Below are 19,563 nucleotides of genomic sequence, written 5' to 3' on the forward strand. Positions count from 1 at the left end.
CTGTGTATTATGCTTATACGCTCATTTTGCTGGCAAAAGAGCCTGTCATAAAATGTAATACTGACTATAAAACAAATCAGCGCTTTGAAATGACTTGCTTCAGATGTTTTCATAAATCCCTAATGGCTCAGGCACTGCCTGCTATTGATAATATTAATGTGTTAATAGTTCCTCTGAAGCAGCGGCACTGGGTAGGGCTGGACACACACACACACACACACACACACACAAATGGGAATACCATGGAACTGGAAAACAATGCTTTGGCTTTCCCTTGAATTCTACCTGCACTTTGTTGACCTCAGAGATCCAGATCTAAGTGAGAAAACTGATATTCTAAATTCTTGGCTGGAGCTCCCCTTTAGTTTAAAATGTTTTACCTTGGTTCATAAAAAAGTATATTATATAAGTACATATGTACATATAAAATCATGTGAGTCACCCATGTTCCTAGCAGCATTATTCACAATAGCCAAAATGTGGAAACAACCCAAATGTCCATTGATAGATGAACGGATAAACAAAATATTATTTATATATATATAAATAAAAAGTAATAGAGTTCTGACACATACTACAACATGGATGAAACTTGAAGACATTATGCTCAGTGAAATAAGCCAGACACAGAAAGACAAAAATTGTATGATTCCACTTATATGAAGTACCTAGAGTACTCAAATTCACAGAGACAGAAGTAGAATAGAGGTTATTAGTGGCTAGAAAGAGGGGGAATGGGAGTTAGTGTTTAATGAGTACAGAGTCTGGGAAGATGAAAAAGTTCTGGAGATGGATGGTGATAATGGCTGCACACCAATGCACGTGTACTTAATGCCACAAAACTGTATACTTAAAAATGGTTCACATGGTAAGTTCTATGTCACATACATATTTTACCGGAATTTTTTAAATGGGGGGAGAAAGCATGTGAGCAATGGACATCAGGCTTCTCTACAACTTCTCCCATGTGTGTTCCCAGCACAGGGCCCACAGCTCTGTCCCCAGGGCCTCGGAGCACCCCTGGCTCCGCCACACACACCTGCTCCCCCAGACCCAACTGGGCTTCCTTCGCCCTTAAGGAAATTAGAAGTTTTGTGTCAACAATTCCCCAGACATCCATGTGGCCCAGGGAAATCCCGTTTCAACCTCAAAAAGAAACTTAAGGAACCAAGAATGATATTTTTCATGATGTAATTTCTCTGCTGCCTTCCTAACAGACACGGTTCAGATTGGAGGAGTCTCAGACAAACAAGCACTCCAATCTCCTTGCCGGTGGCCAAAGACACTAAAGCTCTTTGCAGGGCCGTCTTGGTCTCTGGACCACCCCAGCCTCTGACTCATGGGGAAGATAGACAGGGTCTAGAGAGACAAAGTTAGAAATAACAGGGGGAGTGGGTGAGCAGGGGTGGCGCTGGCTGGACTGTGGTTTTCCTGGACTCCCCTCTCTGTCTTTTGGGGTTCTTCCTCCCTGAGAAGCACTGGCCTAGAACCACTTCAGGATTTGACCCCTCACAGGTACAAGCAGGAGAACCCGGGAACCACAGATACTGTTGGGTCTGAAGGCAGAAAGGGGCGGCCCTAGCTGAGGCTGGTGCCTACCCAGAAGTTTCTCTCAGTAACAGAACAGTCACTCGACCTAGCCCACAGGTTTTTCTAATGCTTGCTCTTTGGGGTCAGTTTATTTAAGAAATGGCCAGAGCAATCAAACCTTTGCCCTGGTCCCTAAAAGGAGACAAACATTGGCATAATCCCTTCCATTCCAAGTCACCCCTGGGCTCTCCCTTAAGTTTCTCCTACATGTCATTACCCAAAACCAGGCTGCCAAGAGCTCATGGGTCCCCTCACACAGGCTTTGGCTCAGCTTTGCATCTACAATGTGTCATTGCCAGGCCTTCTTCTCCATGCTGGTCAGGAGGATGAAACCTACAGCTGGTGATGAGAGAAGCCTAATCAGAGCCCTCCATACAGATGAGGGCAGAATGTGAGCATGATGCCTATTAGCTTTCAGGCTGACAGGCCCAATGGCAAGGACCCTAGACAAATAAGAGGAGTGGGCTAGAAGGATCCCCCACATCCTTCAAGGGAAGCCCCATCGGAAGGAGGTGGGGAGCAGAGCACAGGGCTCCCACTATGGAGAGAGGGCTTCAGGTGGGGTGCTGGCAACACGCAGCCCAATAAAGGCAGAATCAGAACAGAGTCTGAGATGTGAGCCAAGAAATGGGTTAAAAGCTGTTAGGACCTGGAGCAGGGAGAGAGATGCATAATCTGAATGTCACCCAGAAAACTTTGCAGCCAGCATCCAGATTTTCTAAATCAACCACCTCACCAAATTCCCTGCCAGCTCATAAAATGCTTCCCTGACTTGCCTTCAGTTCTCCAAATGATACTATTTTATTAAACGGTGTTGGAGGTGGGAGGGAGGAGGAGAAGTGGAGAAAGAAGAAAGGAGTGAATTATATTTTCATTTTATTTTAAATGTAGTTTTTCTGTTATGCCTCCTTCAAGGCTGTCCTAAATTTGGTTAGGTCCAGGATGTGCAGGCCCTGATAATTTGCAAGGTTAGATTTAAATGTGCTATAATAGTGTGTGTATGTAGACTTGTCTGATCAAATATGCATTTAACACGCATAGGAATTCACTAAACAGAAGCAGAAAAGTGTTCAACAGACTCTGAGTGCTTGTGTTTACGGTGTTTGGAAATATATTCAAGAAAACCTATTTTGCTTTATACATATACATTTGCTTTTCCTCCTAATTCTTCTGGAAGCCTGACCATTTTAACTACTTCAGCATGGGCTCACTTTGGCGGTTGAATGGAGTATGCAAAGTTGCAAAGTGCTTTTACATTTTAAAAGGTGCTTCTCCCAGATTGCTCACGGCTGGTTGATGGTCCTTCTCTGGATTGATTTCTTGTTTTTCAGGCTGACTCAAGTTCTCAGACATAGGGGTGGGTCAGCAGCAGCTGGAGATCTCAGTGGGATCTCTGCACTTCAATGGGGCCTATTTGGAAACAGGATCTGAGCTGGGGCCTGCCTCTTTCTCAATCTTGTGTCCAGTGGGCACAAGGATGCATTAAGACCCTGGGGTAGATGGCCAAGTGACCTGTGAGTCAACTTAGCAAAAAGAAAGAAGGAAAGAGTAACAGAGTGAGTGTAGTATGGTGAGACCTGATGAAAGGAGGAACAAGGAGGAGAATGGGAGACTCAGGAAGCTGGAGGCTTCACACATCCTCCTGGGAGCCAAATGCATTGTCATGGGTATTGGCTCATCCGACAGGAGTCCTCAGGAGAACCCATGTCAGGGTCCCTGACAAGCTAAACTGCCAATCCTAGGAACACAACCACAGCTAGCTGAACCTACAGACCTTGGGACCACACCTCAACCCTCTCCTTCCCACGCTCACCCCAGGACAGACCCTGTCACCATGCAGCCACCCATGGCTGCACCAAGCTTTCTTTGGGTCCACTAGAGTACAAACACTCCAAACACTGATTCAGTCTGTATGGAAACCACAGGTCAGAAAATCACCAACGAGGCAACAACCACCTTCACACATTCCCTGCCACCAAATATCATCCGGAATCAACCAGGCTTGGCCAGTGGAGAAATTCAAGACCCTCTCCTCAAAAACTCACAGATACATGGGGACCACTGTTTCTTTTGGACGCCCATTCGTGGGGAGTATGTCCCATGGGCCTTTTCCTAACCTCACAGCTGTTCACACTCGCCCGCTCCTGAGAGAACTGGATCCAGATTATCAGTGACCCTTCACCTCCCCCGGCCCTCCCTGGCCCCCCTCCATTTCCTGAGCTGGGATCGCCGGCAGAAGTTGAGTGTTTCCTGTACTGGAGGGACTTCTCCACCTTGGAGCGGAAAGCGGGTCCGGGGCAAGGACGCGGGGCGCGTCGCCCACGTTGCTGGCCAGGGAAGCCGAGCTCCTCGGATCCCCACGATGCTTGGGTGGCGCGGCGGCGTGTGGGGAAGATGATTACACTGGAGAGGAATCACGACTCTTCGCGCAGCTATCACTCGCGTCGCTCCGCACGCGCAGGTCCTGGCCCGGCTTTCAGCAACTCCCCCTCCTCGCTAACCATTCGCTGGTAATTTGTGGACCGCCGTGGAGCTGAGCCCCGGGCTGCAGTCCCAAAATTAAAGCACTTTTGCAGCCCGGACACCCAACGAACTGCCTCCGCACGCGCCAGGCCGGCACCTCGTTTTCGTGCGCCCCCCTCTCCGCCCAGCTCCCCGGCAGCTGCAAAGGATGTGATTTCACGCACATCCTGCGCGCACAAACACGTGCACACACGCATTCCCCCTGCAAAGCCGCCCGCACACACGCACAAGCCTGGACGTTTGCCTTTTGTGCTCGTTTTGCAGGACATGCTTTCCTGCTCCTGGTTTCCTTTTTTCGTTCTTTCATCTCCGCTTCCTTCGCCAACTTTCCTTCGGAGTCCCCTTGGCCTAGTTCATTCCCCTCCAGCCCCTCTGCCCCCGTGGCGTCCCTCGCCCTCTCCGCCCCAGAGGGGCCCCGGAGACGCGCCGCGATGCCGAGCGACGGCCGTGTTCTGCGGGCGGCTGAGACCGCGGGGCTGGCCTCCGGCCTGCGCCCTGTTTGTTTTCCCTTCGCCCCCTGAATGCTAGATTAAGACGTAAAGATTACCAGGACCGAATAATGCCGGGAGTCAACACTCGAGCAAACAAAAGTGCTTGCACAACTCCGCCAACCCCGCTGAGACCCGGGCCGCGGGCTGAGGGAGAGAACGCGCTCCTCGCTGCTAATTACAAATAAATGATGATGTGCTCACTAAGTAATTGATTTAATGAAGTTCCTATGAAACTATTAAACCCGGGTGGAGGTCAGGCAGGAGGCGCCCCAGAGCGCCCATTGTGGGCTGTTTAACTCCACCAGGCTCCTCGGAAAGACATCGGGGCTAATAGGTGAAGTCACAGCTGCTCGAGCTGACTTCTCGGAGCGCCCGGCTGGCCGCGGGCACCCTCGCGCCCTCCTCCTCTCGCGCCCTCGTGCCCCGCCGCCCGCGCCCCGCGCCGGCCAGCTTACCCACGCCACTCCCAGCCCTGCCGCCAGCTCTCGAGGGCCTCTCCAAAGGGATCCCGGGTCTCGTTAAGAGCGGGAAGTTGAGCACTGAACTTGTGCGCACCGCCGGCAGTCGGCGGCGTCCACCGCCGCCCACCCCTCCCGCCTTACCCAACCCCCACCACTTCGTGCAGGAACTTCAGCCAGTGTGCCACGCAGGGTGCTCCCGCGCTCTTGGCAAGGTGCCTGGAACCCGAGCGTGTGCCCAGTGCGATGGTGGGGGCGGGGGGTTGAGTTGTGGCCGAGTGGATATGTGTGTGTGTGTGTGCGCGCGCGCGCCCGTAAATTTCAGGCCAAAAGGCCATGTTTTTGCATCCCTCACCCTGGCCTGGGGCCTGTTCGTGCAAAAAAGAAGTAGAGGCAGGGAGAAGGGGACCGAAGAAAGAGATGCAAAAAAGATCACCCAGGTAGGCTGTTGGGTATGGGAGCCTCAGTCTTAGATTTTGCAGACCAGCTGCGGGAGGGGAGGGGGGTGCTGTTCTGGCATAGCCCTCTCTCCTCCCCACCGCCCACCTCTGCCAGCGTCCAGACCTGGCCAGGCGGTTCCCCGCACTAGAGCGACACCTCCAGCTCCCAATAGGGCGGAAGGTGTAGGCCGTAGGCCCGAGTGTTAGGGCTGACAGATCGAAGGTACTCCCCTTCCCCGCCTCGCACATAGATCCCAGCCCTACAGGAAGGTAGGAACTGCTTCTCCTGCAGGATGGCTCCTGTGGGAAATGTGACCTTTCCCCATCCCAGAGGGCTGGAGGGAGTCTGGTGGGACACATTCCCGAGAAGGAGAATCAGACATGTAAACAGATCTAGAGTCAAGGGTGCTAAACTCCTGCACCCGGCAGCAAGGGTCCAAATCTCTCTCTGTCTCTGTCTCTGTCTCTGTCTCTCTCTCGCTCTCGCTCTCTCTCTCTCACACACACACACACAGGAAAGAGCATTTGACTGCATCTCCTCCCAACTCCAAGGGACCTTGTGATAAAAGAGAAGGCCCACGTCCATCTGGAACTCCACACCAGGAGACAGGGTCTCCCATGGAGGGTTCTGGCTGCAGAAATCAATCTGCCAGGGTACCCTGCACCCCTCTACCCAGCCAAGTCTTGTCTCTCCATTAAGAACTGGTAGTTGAAAGAGAATTTCTTAAAGCATGCATTTCATTTATGCTACACTTAGTTGGCAGTAAGCTTCACTCCTTTTTTTTTTTTTGGTCAGGAATTTCCAGCTGCTGAAACTAATTTCCATTTGATTTTGAATCAAACGTTTGGAACTTGGGATGAGGGGATATTTTGCAATGGTTGCTGGCACCCTAAAACAGAGCTCCACTCCTGTCTGGATCTTCTGTCTCAATGAGGGTTTCAACTTTGGACTCCTGGAGGGAATATTAACAAAAATCTTCTCTGGGTCTTGCTTGAGGTCTCAGTTTCACCGTCTGTAAAATTGGATTGGAGGTCCTTGGCTGAGGTCCTTTGGGCTTTATTTGTTTGTGATCTGAGAAGAGAACCTGGGGGGGAGGTGGGCGGGGGAGTCAGTAAAGACGCCCGTTCCTTTGTCTTTCTCCGTAGAAGCTACTCCCTTTGTAGAATAAGGCCCTGCTACACTGTCTAATGGATTTTTGCAGGGCAGGGTTTTCATTTTCCCCACGCAGGAGCAGACGAAAGAGAGTCGGTGTTCCAACCCAGCGAGTCCCGCGTGGCCCTTGTTTGCTCAACGACACTCTCCAAAACGTGCCCAAAGTAGTGCTCGCTGGCGCACACCCCTCCCCGGCCCAGGGCAGATGTTCCCATTTTGTTCCCGCCTCTCCTCCCCTCACCCCGGCCTCCTTGTATTCCTTTAACGCCTGCTGATGACTGCATCCCTGCTGCCCTTAATGTAGGATGGGCCCTTCTCTTCAGCCTGCAAATGAGAAGTGACATTTGCACTCGGCTCAGCCAACGCGTGAGCAGAGCGCGGGGACACAGGCCCATTGACCAAGAGCGGCCGAGGGGCCAGCGGGCTCGGCGGCATCCGAAGCTGCCTTAATTAATACCATCTTAAATAGTCCAGCAGCCACCGAAGACAAAGTTGAAGAAAGACTTTAAGGCTGAGTGCCCCTCGACAAGCTCTTTTTCCCCGTGTCATTCAATATTTAATGCGCCCGCTTCTAATGCTACTACTGGTGTTCCTTTCTCAGCAAGGACATTATTTTTTCACGGTGCCCATAGCCAGGGAAAGCCCTTTAGGCAAAGAAAATCAAAATGTTTGTTGTTTTGGATGACTTATAACTCTTGTTTAACACAAGCACTTTCAGGAAAGTATAACAGGCGCAGCCTCCAAAGCAAACAACACAATCCTTGTGACAGAGTCGGACACAAAAAGCACATTGTCTTGCGGACTACCCCTTTTCTCTGGTGCTAGATGGGGGCCTGTCTCCGAGTGAACACCACGATGCCATTTCACTTTTGAACTATTGTTTTTGAGTTATGCCATGTGGTCAAAAGGAGCGAGAAGGGGGTTGTTTCCAGCCTCATAAGACAAACGAGTTGCCTTTTCATTGAAATCCCCCCGCGATCCTTGAAAACGGAGTTTAAATGTCACCTCCGCCTTTCTAATGGGCACAGGGCTGGAGGCGACCCTTCAAAGCGCCTGGGTGATAAACGACCCTTATTAAATATGGCCGGGACTGCTGGGAAAGCCCTGCGCCGGGCCAGCGCGCGGAAGAGCGCCCCTCGCTGGAGGGCCCTGGAGGAGCCGGAGCCGCCCCTGTAACCGAGGGCGGCCCGGGCGGCCGAGGCCCCAGCCCAGGCTCTGGGTCGGGTGGGGGATGGGAGCTGAGGGTGGGGAGCCCAAGTGAGGGGGGCCAGTTGTAATACAACTTCTTATCTGCCGCCCCCAACACGCCCGTGCGCCCCCATCCCCAGAGACTCGGCGTAAAAGGTTGGTGCGTTTCCCCCTGACTTCTTTTTGTCCGTTGCGGAGTGGCGTCTGCAAGTCTGAGCTGCAAAGTTACTGATTTGCAGGCTGCATGTTAAGGCAGCCCATGTAAGTAATTTCTCCGGGCACCCCAGCAAAGGAGAACAAATCGCTGACAAAGGCGAGCGCTTTCGATTCAGCGGCGTCGTTAAGGCAACCCCAAAGTATTCCTCCTATAATAAGTTCCACTTCAAAGGGTTTCTCATTCAGCGGTGACTGCTTCGCACTTTTATTAAGTCCGGGCTTTTTCACTCGGAGGAATCATCTGTTTGGTTATTTTTCATCGTGTTTATTTTTCACCATTCACACAGTACTTGTATTAAATAAACAAAGAACAATCGCTCTGCAAATGAAAGTACTTAGGTGGGAGAGAAGGAAGAGGCACTGGCGCTGTGGCGCTCCTGCCCCTTCCCCCCCCCCCCCCCCCCCCCCCCCCCCCGTCTTCCAACATCACTCACCCCCACCCCCACTCGACTTTCACTCCTCCTCTCTTCATTCTTTCTCTCAAGCTAGAAGGTTCTGTGGGGGAATCTTGACAAAAAGTAGATGGAAATACATATATATTATTATATATCATACATACTATACGTGTAGTATTATATGTAATATATATATTTCTGATGAGGTGAAAATTGAGCTTACTTGGCATGAAAATAAAGGTCAGTGCAACTGTATCTTAACAGAGTGTCTCGAATTGCTGTGGACCCTCTGCCAGCGACTCCTCTGGCCCGGCCCATTGCCATAGCAATCCTGACGCTCCGTGTGGATGTACCATAAAAGCAGTAGTTTGAATTTCAAAGAACATGCCTTTGAACTTCTCCCTGCCTGATTAGGCACTAGCGTTATGTGTGAATGTGTGCTGCGGAGTGCTTGTGCGTGGGCGTGAGGGGTGTGAGTTTTTGTTCAAGGATGGAAAGTGTGCTGGGAATCCCAGGGCCGTTTCCCTGTGGGCCTCCTTCCCTATCCCTCCAGCCCTGGAAGGGTGGGTTTCGGTGGCCGTGGGTCTATTTTGGTAGATTACACGTGGATGGGGAAGCAGGTAGTGTGATGTGACAGGCTGAAAGTATTCATAAGTGTCTGGATTGCTTTGTTTTTCTGTATTCAGCTTTTCTCTGACTTAAGGTGATCACTTGAGAAACTAGATTGTCTCCCCCCCTTCCCCAGTTGTATTTCCTAACCAAACTGGGATAAAAGAATACTCCTGGTGAACATTTCTTATCCCATTTTATAGAGAAAGAGATAGATAGGTAGGTAGGTAGGTAGGTAGGTAGATAGATAGACAGATAAACAGAATGAACAATTATGGTCTCAAAAAGCTTCCACAAAATGAAGGATATAAATGACAAGACTATACAATACAAACATGCCTGCAGAGAGTTGGGCCTAGCTTTCACGGAGTTTGGGCCTCCTCTTTTCCTGTCCCCAGTGCTATCCCTCTTGTGTGGCCATCTCCAACTTCTTAAGAGAATATAATTTCCACTCTCAAGCTCTTTCTCAGTACTTTAGATTTTAGGAGCATTAGCTTGATCAAAGAACATCCTGAATGGGAAAAAATATACATAAATGACAAATAATCATGTGTTTGAAGACTCTCCTAGCCTGGAAAACAAAAGTAGATGATTTAAACAATGTTTGCGAGGGCCATGAGGGCCACGTTTTGCCTAGGAAAGATGAAGTCTTTGATGATAGCCAACTTAGTGTCAATAAGTGGCTTTCTTTGAGACATATTCAGATGGGAACGTCTTGCTTGCCAATTGCCATAGAAATCTTAACACACCATGAAGATTGTCCAAGCGCCAAGCCTTCCGTTCTGGACTAAATTACTTTGAAGTGGCGCAGGACGAGCAGTGGTCAATTTTAAGTCTATAGACTGGACAGAGAACGCTGGGAGAGGGAGATTGTGCGTTTTAAAGCAGAAAATAAGAAGGGGAAACTTGTTTTATAGACTCTATACAAGGTTCTGCTCATTGTCAACTATCTTTTATCTTTTATATTTCCCATGAATGATTCATGTCCTGGTGGCTTTGTGTCACCCCTTTTCACAGGAAACTTCATTAGAGAGCTATAAGTTTTCCCATTGATTGGGGGCCCTCATTTATGAGTGTTTTTCTCCTTCGTGTGCTGGTTATTGTCATTAGGCTTAAAACAACTCTTTGCAACCTGTTTCACCTTTACTACATTTAACAAACCTGACTTTTAAAAACCACTATAACCTTTTGGGAAAATGCTTACTGACATTATTGCCAATTGTTTTTAACTATTTGCCTTTTATCAGTTTTGTATCAGCTAACATAAAAACAAGCAAAGGTTCAGCCTTGTTAATGTGGACAGTCGATTACATTAGTTTAAGCCATTTGGATATTTTGTTGCCATGAAAGAATCTGATTTCTCCTTAACACCTGCCCAGAAATGCTAAGTTACTTCTATCCACTCAACTTCCAAATAAACCACAATATTGGATTCTGATCTCCCCATTACCTGATATAAGGTATTTGATGCCCACTACTCAACTTCATTCAGGATGTGTTGAACTCAATACTCATCTCGGCTCCTGAATTTGTTTTTACCTCCTTTGTGTCTGGAAGCCTCTCACTGTCCCTCTATCCTTTCCTCATTCTTTCTTACCCTTACTTTAGAGGCTAGGAATCTAAGAAATGCTGAAATTCACTTTTCAGATTTCCACTGATTAGGGTCACTAAGGATATTATTAATCTTAACAAATTCATGCAGCAACCCCTAAGATTTATGCTAGCGTTACTTGCAACCTACAGGGCTTAGTCTTCATAAATATATTGTAATTTCTAGATTAGACTATAAATTAAACCAAGCTGTAAAAATACTTTATTGCTTGGGGAGAGGCTAAGAAACAAAGAGATCAAGGGAAGAGACACTAATGTTCACTACTTCAGCAACCCGTTCTGTTTGTAAGAGAATGGCAGGGAGATGCCATTATGTAAAACATAAGCAATACATAGGAAGAATAACTTTATTAAAGTTTTCACTTCATAATCATTCTTGCTTTCTTTCTATTGGAGGTACACATTTTAAGTTTTTATTTAAGGTGTATCAGGAACCAATAAATCTGTGGCGGAGAGTTAACCTATGCATGGCAAAATACATAAAATACATATTCCTTTGTTTCATAATAAATAAACCTGTAGCATAATAAAGAATAGTGCAAACTACCATTGAAAAAGTTGTATAAATAAAACAACTCATTATAAATCAGGAATATTTTGTTCTAATAAGTTTACGATACATAAATTATCCCCCCAAAGTTATACCTTATCTTATTTTGTCTATTTGAAATAGCTTTGAAAGTGAATAATATGAAAATCAAATAAACTTTAAAAATGTAGAATTATTTTATATTCAAGTTTTATGGTCTTTTTCTTTATAAAGGAGGGGTCTGCATGTTTCATATTCACCGTAACAATCTGAAGACAACATTGAAAGGCTTTCAAAGTGACAGCACCATGCACTGTACTAGTAATATAATATATCTATAAACTATATATCATCTGGTCAACACAATGCAAAAAAGACATGCAGGAAGAGTCCTGGTTTTCACATTACGTTGTTCATTCAAGTAAGCTTAAAAATATATTTTCCCATTTCCTTTCCTTTTTTTTTTAAATAAACCGTGGATCATAAACGACAATCTTTCACCAAAACGTATAATTCTTTGGTGTGCTTTGAACTCTTCCAGGAAAAAAAAAAGGGATGATGTCTGAAAATAAATTAATTCAACTGTACAAATAATAGTGTTCACATACAAATTATTAACAATGACAAGACTCCATCACCCACTCACAGCACATAAAACAAATTTCTACAAACCCTGGGGAGGGGAGTCTTCAGGGTCTCTGAGGATAAATTAGTGCTCTTTAGTATATTGGTATGATGTTTATGATGGACTACATTTTGCACACAAGATGTGTTGTACCAACCGAAAATAAATTGACTAAGAGTTATTGTCCTGGGTCCCTGACCTTTTTCATCCTAGCTTGACAGCTCTGGCAAAGGTCACACATTCATCAGTGTTTGGTGGTAACTATAAACCTTTTAAAAATTTTAATATGTATAGCAACTCCCTCCCCTCTTTTAATGTAAATCATACACTTCACACACTGTCATTTTCAAATGGGATAGAGTTCGGTGTGCTCAGTGCTCAGGTGGAAGAAAATGCATTAAAATGCAGTTTCAGGTAATGAAAAATAAAGACTTTTTAAAAGGTTGATACAACAGTATAGGAGAAGGGTTGGCCTGTTTTAAAAACAACAGCTTTCCAAAAAGAAAATCGGCATGTTGCCAACATCCCACCTCCTTAGACTTGCCTGTTAATTTTGGCATCCCAAAAAACTTAAGATCTAAAACATGGACGTAGCAAAGAGGCAGCATCTGAGATTTCAGATTAAAACAAAAAAAAATACCATAGAGGAAGAAGAAAGCACTTGATTTCTTCTATTTTATAAAATATCACAGTTTCACAGTTGTCTATCGCAGCAGCCTTTTCTTCTCTCCACTTTTGCTTGAACAATCACAGGTAGCACAATACATGGAGACGTATGAAGGTTGCTGCATCATTATTTTTTTTTCTCATCATACAAGCAGGGTAATGAAGAAATAATCCTGTATAAAAATATTGTGTTAAGATGAGATCAGTAATAAAAGAGTGGAAATTAAAATTACAAGTATTAGAACTTAAAGGGTTTTTACAAATATTTTTGGACACAGGTACAGTCCAAGATCTGTTGGACATGCAGCAAGTGTGTGGTTTACAATCAAGAGGCCTTTGCAGAAATAGGGCCCGAGGAGGAGGCAAAGTGGGTCCAAAGAAGCCCACGTTATGGTGTCAAAGGCATTCTCGAGGCACTCCAAGAAATGCAGAGGGCCTTGTTGCTGTGTCGAGTTCTGACTTAATGCTCTGTCTCTTCCCTTCTAAAAAATATATATATTGCATCGGTAGTATGTATCTTGATTAGCTAATCTCTCCATTCATTTTCCTTGGTACAATTTGCTCCCAGCCCTGTCCCCCTGCAACATACAAGTCCAGCTTGGTTGTTGTTTTGTTTGTTTTCTAAGGGGAAAAAAAGCCAAAATATCTTAATTAAATTAATTAAATGTACAAACACCATAGGGTTTCATACTGAATAAATAGGGCTCATTAGACCCGGTGGCAAGTCTGAGTCACGGGTTTGTCTCAGGCTCAGCATTGTCTCAGGTTAGGATATGGTCCAAGGACTCCCACTTCTGATTTTACTTATTATTATGACTAATAAATTCTAATGTATCGTCCGCACAACTTCAGAGTTCCCGTACATCTCCTCATCTTCAGACTCGGAAGTGGTTCCGTTGCTGGAAGGTGTGTGGAGGTGGCTGGGGGCCCCACTGGCCTGGCAAACGTACCACTCATTGAGGTTGGTCACCTGAGGGGAGAGAGTGCTAGAGCGACTCCTGGTTGGGTCCAGCACAGGGGACAAGGGGGCACCCACTGGAGTCCCCACTGATGAGTAACCCAGGGCGCCTGGAGATGGCGGTGGGGACTTGCAGTGAATCTTCATGTGCTTCCTTAGAGAGCTCGGGTGAGTGTAGGATTTGTCACAGCCTCGAATCTTGCAGTAGTAGGGCTTGTCACTGGTGTGGACATGGGAATGTTTCTTTCGATCACTGCTGTTGGCAAACTTCCTGTCGCAGCCATCAAACTCACATTTGAAAGGCTTTTCCCCTGCAACAAAACATAGGAAAGGTTAACACTTGTTTTTCAGAGCTCTCTCACTTGAGAGAAATCTTGGAGCAGAAATGAGGAATCATTTTCCCATTCTCTCGAAGACCAACGCCCAGCCCAATTCCTACTCCTAAGTCCTACGTTCCAGGATGCAACAGGGAAGGGATACTTCAGGGATGGGCCTGATGTCCACGGGCCAGAGTCCCTCCTTGACGTGGGCTTGTTAGAGGCCAGATGTCAGTCCCTGCAGTACCACAGAGGCCAGGCAGAGAATGGCTAGCACATGGTCCAGGATTTAACACTGAAACCCAACTAGGACCCGAATAACAAAATTCTGTTCTCTTCATAAATAAAGGCACCTGTGAAACACACAATCCCACCACTAGATTTTTACAAGCCTCACTGGGCAGACTAGGCCGTTGGCCTCTTCGTTCTACCAGTTTTCCTCACAACTTGCAGGGCAATTAAGAGCCTAGCGGAACAGAACCTTAACAAGCGTTAATAAAGACCACAAGCCTCAGCCAGAACCTGGCATTTACCTGATGCCATAGGTAAACTTGTTCTAACAGCTTTCTACATGGCTTAATAGTCAAAAAAGATGGACTATTTACCAGTCTTTTGGCCCATCACCCCTTTTTGCTGCTCTGACACCCCAGAAACACAATGCCTTTAAACACAAGGCCGCTAGTCCAAGAAGTGGAAATCCTTAATAAAACAACTAGAAATTCAACCACACTACACCTTGGTATTAAAAAGCAAATAAGGAAGACAGCAGGTAACAGTATGAATTTTCCTTCTCACCTTAGTATCTATGAACTTGGTGAATTTGAGTCCATAATTGGACAAGTCATCTTATACATATCATTGTATAATGTTTTCCTCATATCTAAATGATTTTAAAAATAAAGTTGAATTTCTCCACATTTCAGCAGCTACTCTGATGACACACATGGTATGGCCTTTTCCTTGGTTTTTGATAATTTATTTTTTAAAAATGCAAACAACTATTAAGACAGCTTAGTGTGCATAAATTTTTGTGGTGAATTTTCTTATAGAAATATTTCAGTGTAGTTTTTAAAAAAAATTTATTTCACTGATGATAACTGCTTCAATGCCAGAGTACATTAGCACATCTGAAAGTATTCAGATGCCTGGAGTATAACTTACCCTACTTGGAAATACTGTTTAAAAATGAAATTAGATATTCAAATATACCTCGTACATTGATCTATAGAGAGAGGGAAAAACACAACATTAACACCATGAAAATCACCATCTCTGAAAATTCTCTGTAGATGAGCTGCAACAAAGACAGTTATTCGATTTTTATCAAAACATCCATTATTTGTCCTGATCTCTGTATTCCACTTTAAGTTGGAGAGAATACTAATTTAACATAGCAATCTTCGAAAAAAATTATAATCAGGTTTTCTTCAATATGGAGGTTTAATCGGTTTTATTCACTCTGTGCAAACATGCAATGTTGTTGTTTAGAGGTCTCATGTTTTCCTACAAGTTACAGATCCCGGATTGTGATGAATAAATGCAATAAATGGCTTGACCGTTTTGGGTTCCGCCACTGCACATGATAAAGAGAAGCAATTAGATCTAGTAGCGGGAGATACAGAGGGGAAAGACAGAAAATTAGGCAGAAGAGAGAGGTGAAGGAAGAAAGTAGAAGGGAAGGGTAACAGAATTGCCTATTTTATTCAGGGGTCCTAAAGGGCTCAGTGTGCAAATTCTACCTAACTAGACAGAGTGAGAGATGACCCCAGTGTTTACGTTTCAGATTCCGACAGAGGGTCACGTCAGAATTTAACTACTTACAGAGTTTGAGAGAGTAAAGGAAGCTACGCGTGGTGTGGGTAACTCCCAGCTCCTACAAGTTCCCATCCCCAGGAGAACTCGGGTCCGGCCCAGAGGAAGGTTATAAACCGAACTGGGGGCACGTGGGTCAGGAAAGGGGCCTTCGAGAGTGCCTGGGGGATTATTTCCTTTGATCAATCAGTTTCGGGATCCCGGACAACCCCCCAAAGGGAGAGCGGCGTGGTAGGGAGGGGAGTCCGGGATGGTCCCTCTCTGGACACAATGCTCAATGGCGCAGTAGCCATTTAGGAACGCCAAAAACACCAGGCGCTGGTTTAAGTATGAACGTGAGGCGCTCGCATCCCTCCCTGAGGGACCCAGCCAGGCCCACGCAGCCCCGCGGGGCCGGACAGAAATGCAACCTAGCGCACAACATGGAACCAGAAAACAAAATGGCCCTGGGTCCCCTCGGCGCCCGGGGCCTCTGCCCCGCGCCCCGCCCCGGACGCGCGCACGCCCCCTCCCGGGGCCGCCGTGGAGCCGGGCAGCAGGCAGCCTGTCCCGCAGGGGCCAGAGAGCCGGGACCCGGGCAGCTCCCGCGCCATCGATGTCCAGTGCCTTGCTTTACGGGGCGGAAACGGCCCTCGGCTGCGAGCAGCTTCCCTTCCCGCGAAGGGAAGGTCCACTCCTCCTCCTCCCAGGCTTGGAAAGGCGGGAAGGGCCGGAGGCCGCAGGCTCCGCTTTTAGCGGTTCCCTTTGGGGGACGACTCCCCCTCGCGCGCCCCCTTCACGGTCCCAAGCCCCTGCCCCGTCGCGAAGTGCTGGGCACAGGGGCAAGCAGCTGGCTTAGCGGGCCAGGGAGTTTTTACGAGAGCCTTGTGGGAAGTTTCCGTTTGGAAAAATCATTAAGGCAGACTGATCCAGATTAGAAAAGAACTGAGCTGGCAAACGGAGCGCCCGGGAAAACGTGCTCCCAGCCCATCATCGGCCAGTCCACAGGAGGCCTGTCAGGTGTCGGCCGACAGGAGCAAGTCCCGGGGCTCCAGCCTCGGGCCACCCCGAGCCGGCTCCTCCTGCAGATCCCCCTAATGCCCTCGGCCCCGGCCGCTGGCCAGGCGTTGGGGTCCACGCCCGGCGGCTGCCTTCTTCACCGCCGCAGCGCCGATAAATCAGCCAAGTAATTACTGAATGTAAACTCCAGTTACTTAAGTGTCCTCCGAGGGGTAATATTGTCTGTTCCTATAAATCCCGACTGCGCTCCTGCTCATCAGCGCTTCCGCCCGACGCGCTCGTTCGTTCAAAGGCGGCACACGACCCGCAAGAGCCATCCCACCGCCCCAGGCCGCAGCCGCCCTACCCCGGCGCCGTGGCACCCCCAAAGGCAGGGTTTGGTGGCGGGGTGGGAGAGGTTCCCACCGCGCTAGGGGCTTCCCCCAAGCTCCACAGCGGGGTAGGCTCTGCAGTTCGCCCTTTCCTCCAAGTAGAGTCTTCTTTAAAACGACAAAAGCCAATTTTCTCCAGCACCCTTTAGGGTATGTGTGATAGAATGTGTGATGGCGCGCGTGTGTATGAGTGTGTATGAAGATGTGTAAATTAGAACGTGTGAGGATGTATGTGGGAGGTGTGTGTCAAGGCATATGGGGGGGTCCCAGCAATGAGGAAGTGGGGTGTATGAGGGAATACGAGTGCGTCAAGTCGTCTGTGATGTGTACGCACGTGAAGGGGTACGCGTGGGGTGTGCAACGGTCTGTGTGTGCTGTGTGTGTGTGTGTGTAGCGGGGAGGTCTCCAGGGGCCCAAGGGCGCATTCCTTTCTCATTTTGCACCTCGCTCCGGAGGGATGGGACCTCGTACCTTCCTGTAGGGGCCACACCGAGCTCGGCCTGGGGCCCCAACACCGCAGAAAATCCCACGCGCCCCTCGCACGCCCGCTCTTGGGAGCGCGACGACCGCGCATGGCCTGACACCGGGTAGGGAGGGAAGAGCCGCCGGGGCGGCTCCTATTCCGGCCCCCCTTTCCCATCGCCCTCCCCCAAGTTTCCCGGGCCGGGCGGATGGGGGCTGCCGACCGTCCTGGGTGCCTTCCTGTTCCGGCTGCTGCTGCTTCTGCTCCCCGGCGGCGGCGGCGGCTGGAGCGCGTTGCCGGTCCCGGCGGAGGGGCTGCGGACGCGCTGGAGACTCCACCGTGTGGGAACCCAGCGCGAGGCCTGTGTATGCTATCGAATTACTTATTCATAGAAAAAAAGGGGGGAGAGAAAAAAAAGAAGTCACATGTCCGGGTTATACGTATGCGAAGAGAAGCAGCAGAAGGAGGGAAAAATTAAGGCAAGCAGGAGGAGGAGGAAGAGAAGCAGCGGCGGAAGCGGCGGCGGCACGGGAGGCGGCAGCAGCGGCGCGGCCGGGGACAGACACCCACCTGTATGAGTGCGCTTGTGGATCTTGAGGTTCTCCGAGCGCGCGAAGACCTTGCCGCAGCCCGGGAAGGGGCAGGGAAAGGGCTTCTCGCCGGTGTGCACGCGGATGTGGTTGATGAGCTTGTATTTGGCCTTGAAGGGCTTGCCCTCGCGCGGACAGTCCTCCCAGAAGCAGACGTGGCTGCTTTGCTCGGGGCCACCCACGTGCTCCACCGTGACGTGGTTCACCAGCTCGTGCATGGTGCCGAAAGTTTTGGAGCAGGGCTTGGCGCCGCCGGCCGGGGGCGGTGGCGGCGGTGGCGGCTGCCCGGCCAACTCGTCGGGGTCGATCCACTTGCAGATGAGCTCCTGCTTGATTGGCTGCCGCATGTAGCGCAGGAAGGCCCCGGCCGCCCCTGGGAGGTGGGGGTGGTGCTGGTGCGGGTGCTGCGCGGGCGCCGGCGGCGGCGGCGGCGGCGCCGGGGGCGGCGCGTGGTGTTGCAGGTGGGGCCCCGGTCCGGCCGCCGCCGCCGCGGCTGCCGCCGCCAGGTTCAGGTTTAAGTTCACGGCTCCGTAGCCGTGCAGGGCGGCTGCTGCAGCGGCCGCCACCGCCCCGTAGTGAGCATCCCCGGAGCGCGGTGCGAAGGGCGGCTCGGCGCGGCCGTACAGCTCGGCCGCCGCGGCTGCCGCCGCCGCCGCCAGCCCCAGGCGCATCTGGCCGTTGAGCGGGTGCGGGTGGCCGCCGGGGGCTCCTGGCGTGTCGTGCAGCGCGGGGAAGAGCGCCGGGCCCCCGCCGCCGCTGCCGTCCGGGCCCGCGTAGGTGCCGCTGGCCGAGATGAACATGCCGGCCGAGTGGGGAGGCGGGGCCGAGTGCTGGGGGGAGCCGGTGCCGGACTGCTGCTCCCCTCCGAGCGGGGCCCCGTGCATGGCCGCCGCGGGGGCCGTGGCGGAAAGGTCCCTCCGGAGGACGAAGTCCCTGCTGTGGCCTTTGCCGCTGCTGCCGCCGCCGCCACTGTTGGTGGTGGTGTAGCCCGAGAGGGCAGGAGGAGGAGGAGGGGGAGGGGGAGGGGGTGAAGGGGAGGGAGGAAGAGGAGGGGCTGGGGGCGGGGGCGCGGAGGGCTGCGCTCTGCTGCTGCCCCCGCCGCCGGGGTAGGTGCCGCCGCTGGGGTGCGCGACCGAGGCTGCAGTGCGGGCGGCGGCCGCCAGGCCCCCGGACTGTGCCGGCAGCCCCTGGGAGAGAGGGCTGAGGCCGAGCGCGCTCGCTTGGGCCATGTGCTCGGGTCCGAGCGGAGTGATGGCCACGCCGGGGTCAGCGCCCTGATCCCGAGGGCGGAGGTGCGCGGCAGCGGCGCGGAGTTGGGAGTGGGCGGGCGGGCTGGCCAGCGCCGGGAAGCCTGTCATATTCTGAAGCGGCCCGGCCTGAGCCGTTGCCAAATCCGCTAATCTCAGCGCTGGCGGGTTCCTCTTGCTCAAAGGGGGCTCCATCAGAACTACACAATCAGACCCATAGATCCTCTCTGGGGGTACTTTTTCCCTCTGCCCGCCTTCAAAAACATGTATATATTAGGCGCTCTTTAACTTCTTTGTCCTGGTCTCCTAACT

The 19,563-nt window shown here is 50.1% G+C and overlaps 1 protein-coding gene and 1 long non-coding RNA gene across 2 annotated transcripts in view; both read right to left on the reverse strand.

The window, feature by feature from the left end:
• The window catches only part of LOC139046519 (uncharacterized), a 78,227-nt gene extending 72,953 nt beyond the window's left edge, over positions 1-5,274 (reverse strand). Inside the window, exon 1 of the long non-coding RNA XR_011506641.1 lies at positions 5,060-5,274. This is a non-coding gene — a long non-coding RNA (uncharacterized lncRNA). The remainder of the gene's footprint in view (positions 1-5,059) is intronic.
• A 5,621-nt stretch (positions 5,275-10,895) lies between these two features.
• ZIC5 (Zic family member 5) lies at positions 10,896-19,517 on the reverse strand. The gene is made up of 2 exons (XM_070520097.1): positions 17,985-19,517; positions 10,896-13,763 (listed from the first exon to the last, which is right to left on the reverse strand). The coding sequence occupies exons 1-2, from the start codon at positions 19,444-19,446 to the stop codon at positions 13,321-13,323; spliced, it is 1,905 nt and encodes a 634-aa protein (XP_070376198.1). The 5' UTR covers positions 19,447-19,517; the 3' UTR covers positions 10,896-13,320.
• Between the last annotated feature and the right edge of the window lie 46 nt (positions 19,518-19,563).

The sequence above is a fragment of the Equus asinus genome, chromosome 11, assembly GCF_041296235.1.
Source record: "Equus asinus isolate D_3611 breed Donkey chromosome 11, EquAss-T2T_v2, whole genome shotgun sequence".
Taxonomy (NCBI): Eukaryota; Metazoa; Chordata; class Mammalia; order Perissodactyla; family Equidae; genus Equus; species Equus asinus.

Coding starts and splice junctions, on each gene's coding strand:
- ZIC5 (XM_070520097.1), bottom strand. CDS start 19,446: ATGGAGCCCCCTTTGAGCAAGAGGAACCCGCCAGCGCTGAGATTAGCG. Junction 13,764..17,984: donor CCACAAGCGCACTCATACAG/GTGGGTGTCTGT, acceptor GTTTTGTTGCAG/GGGAAAAGCCTTTCAAATGT.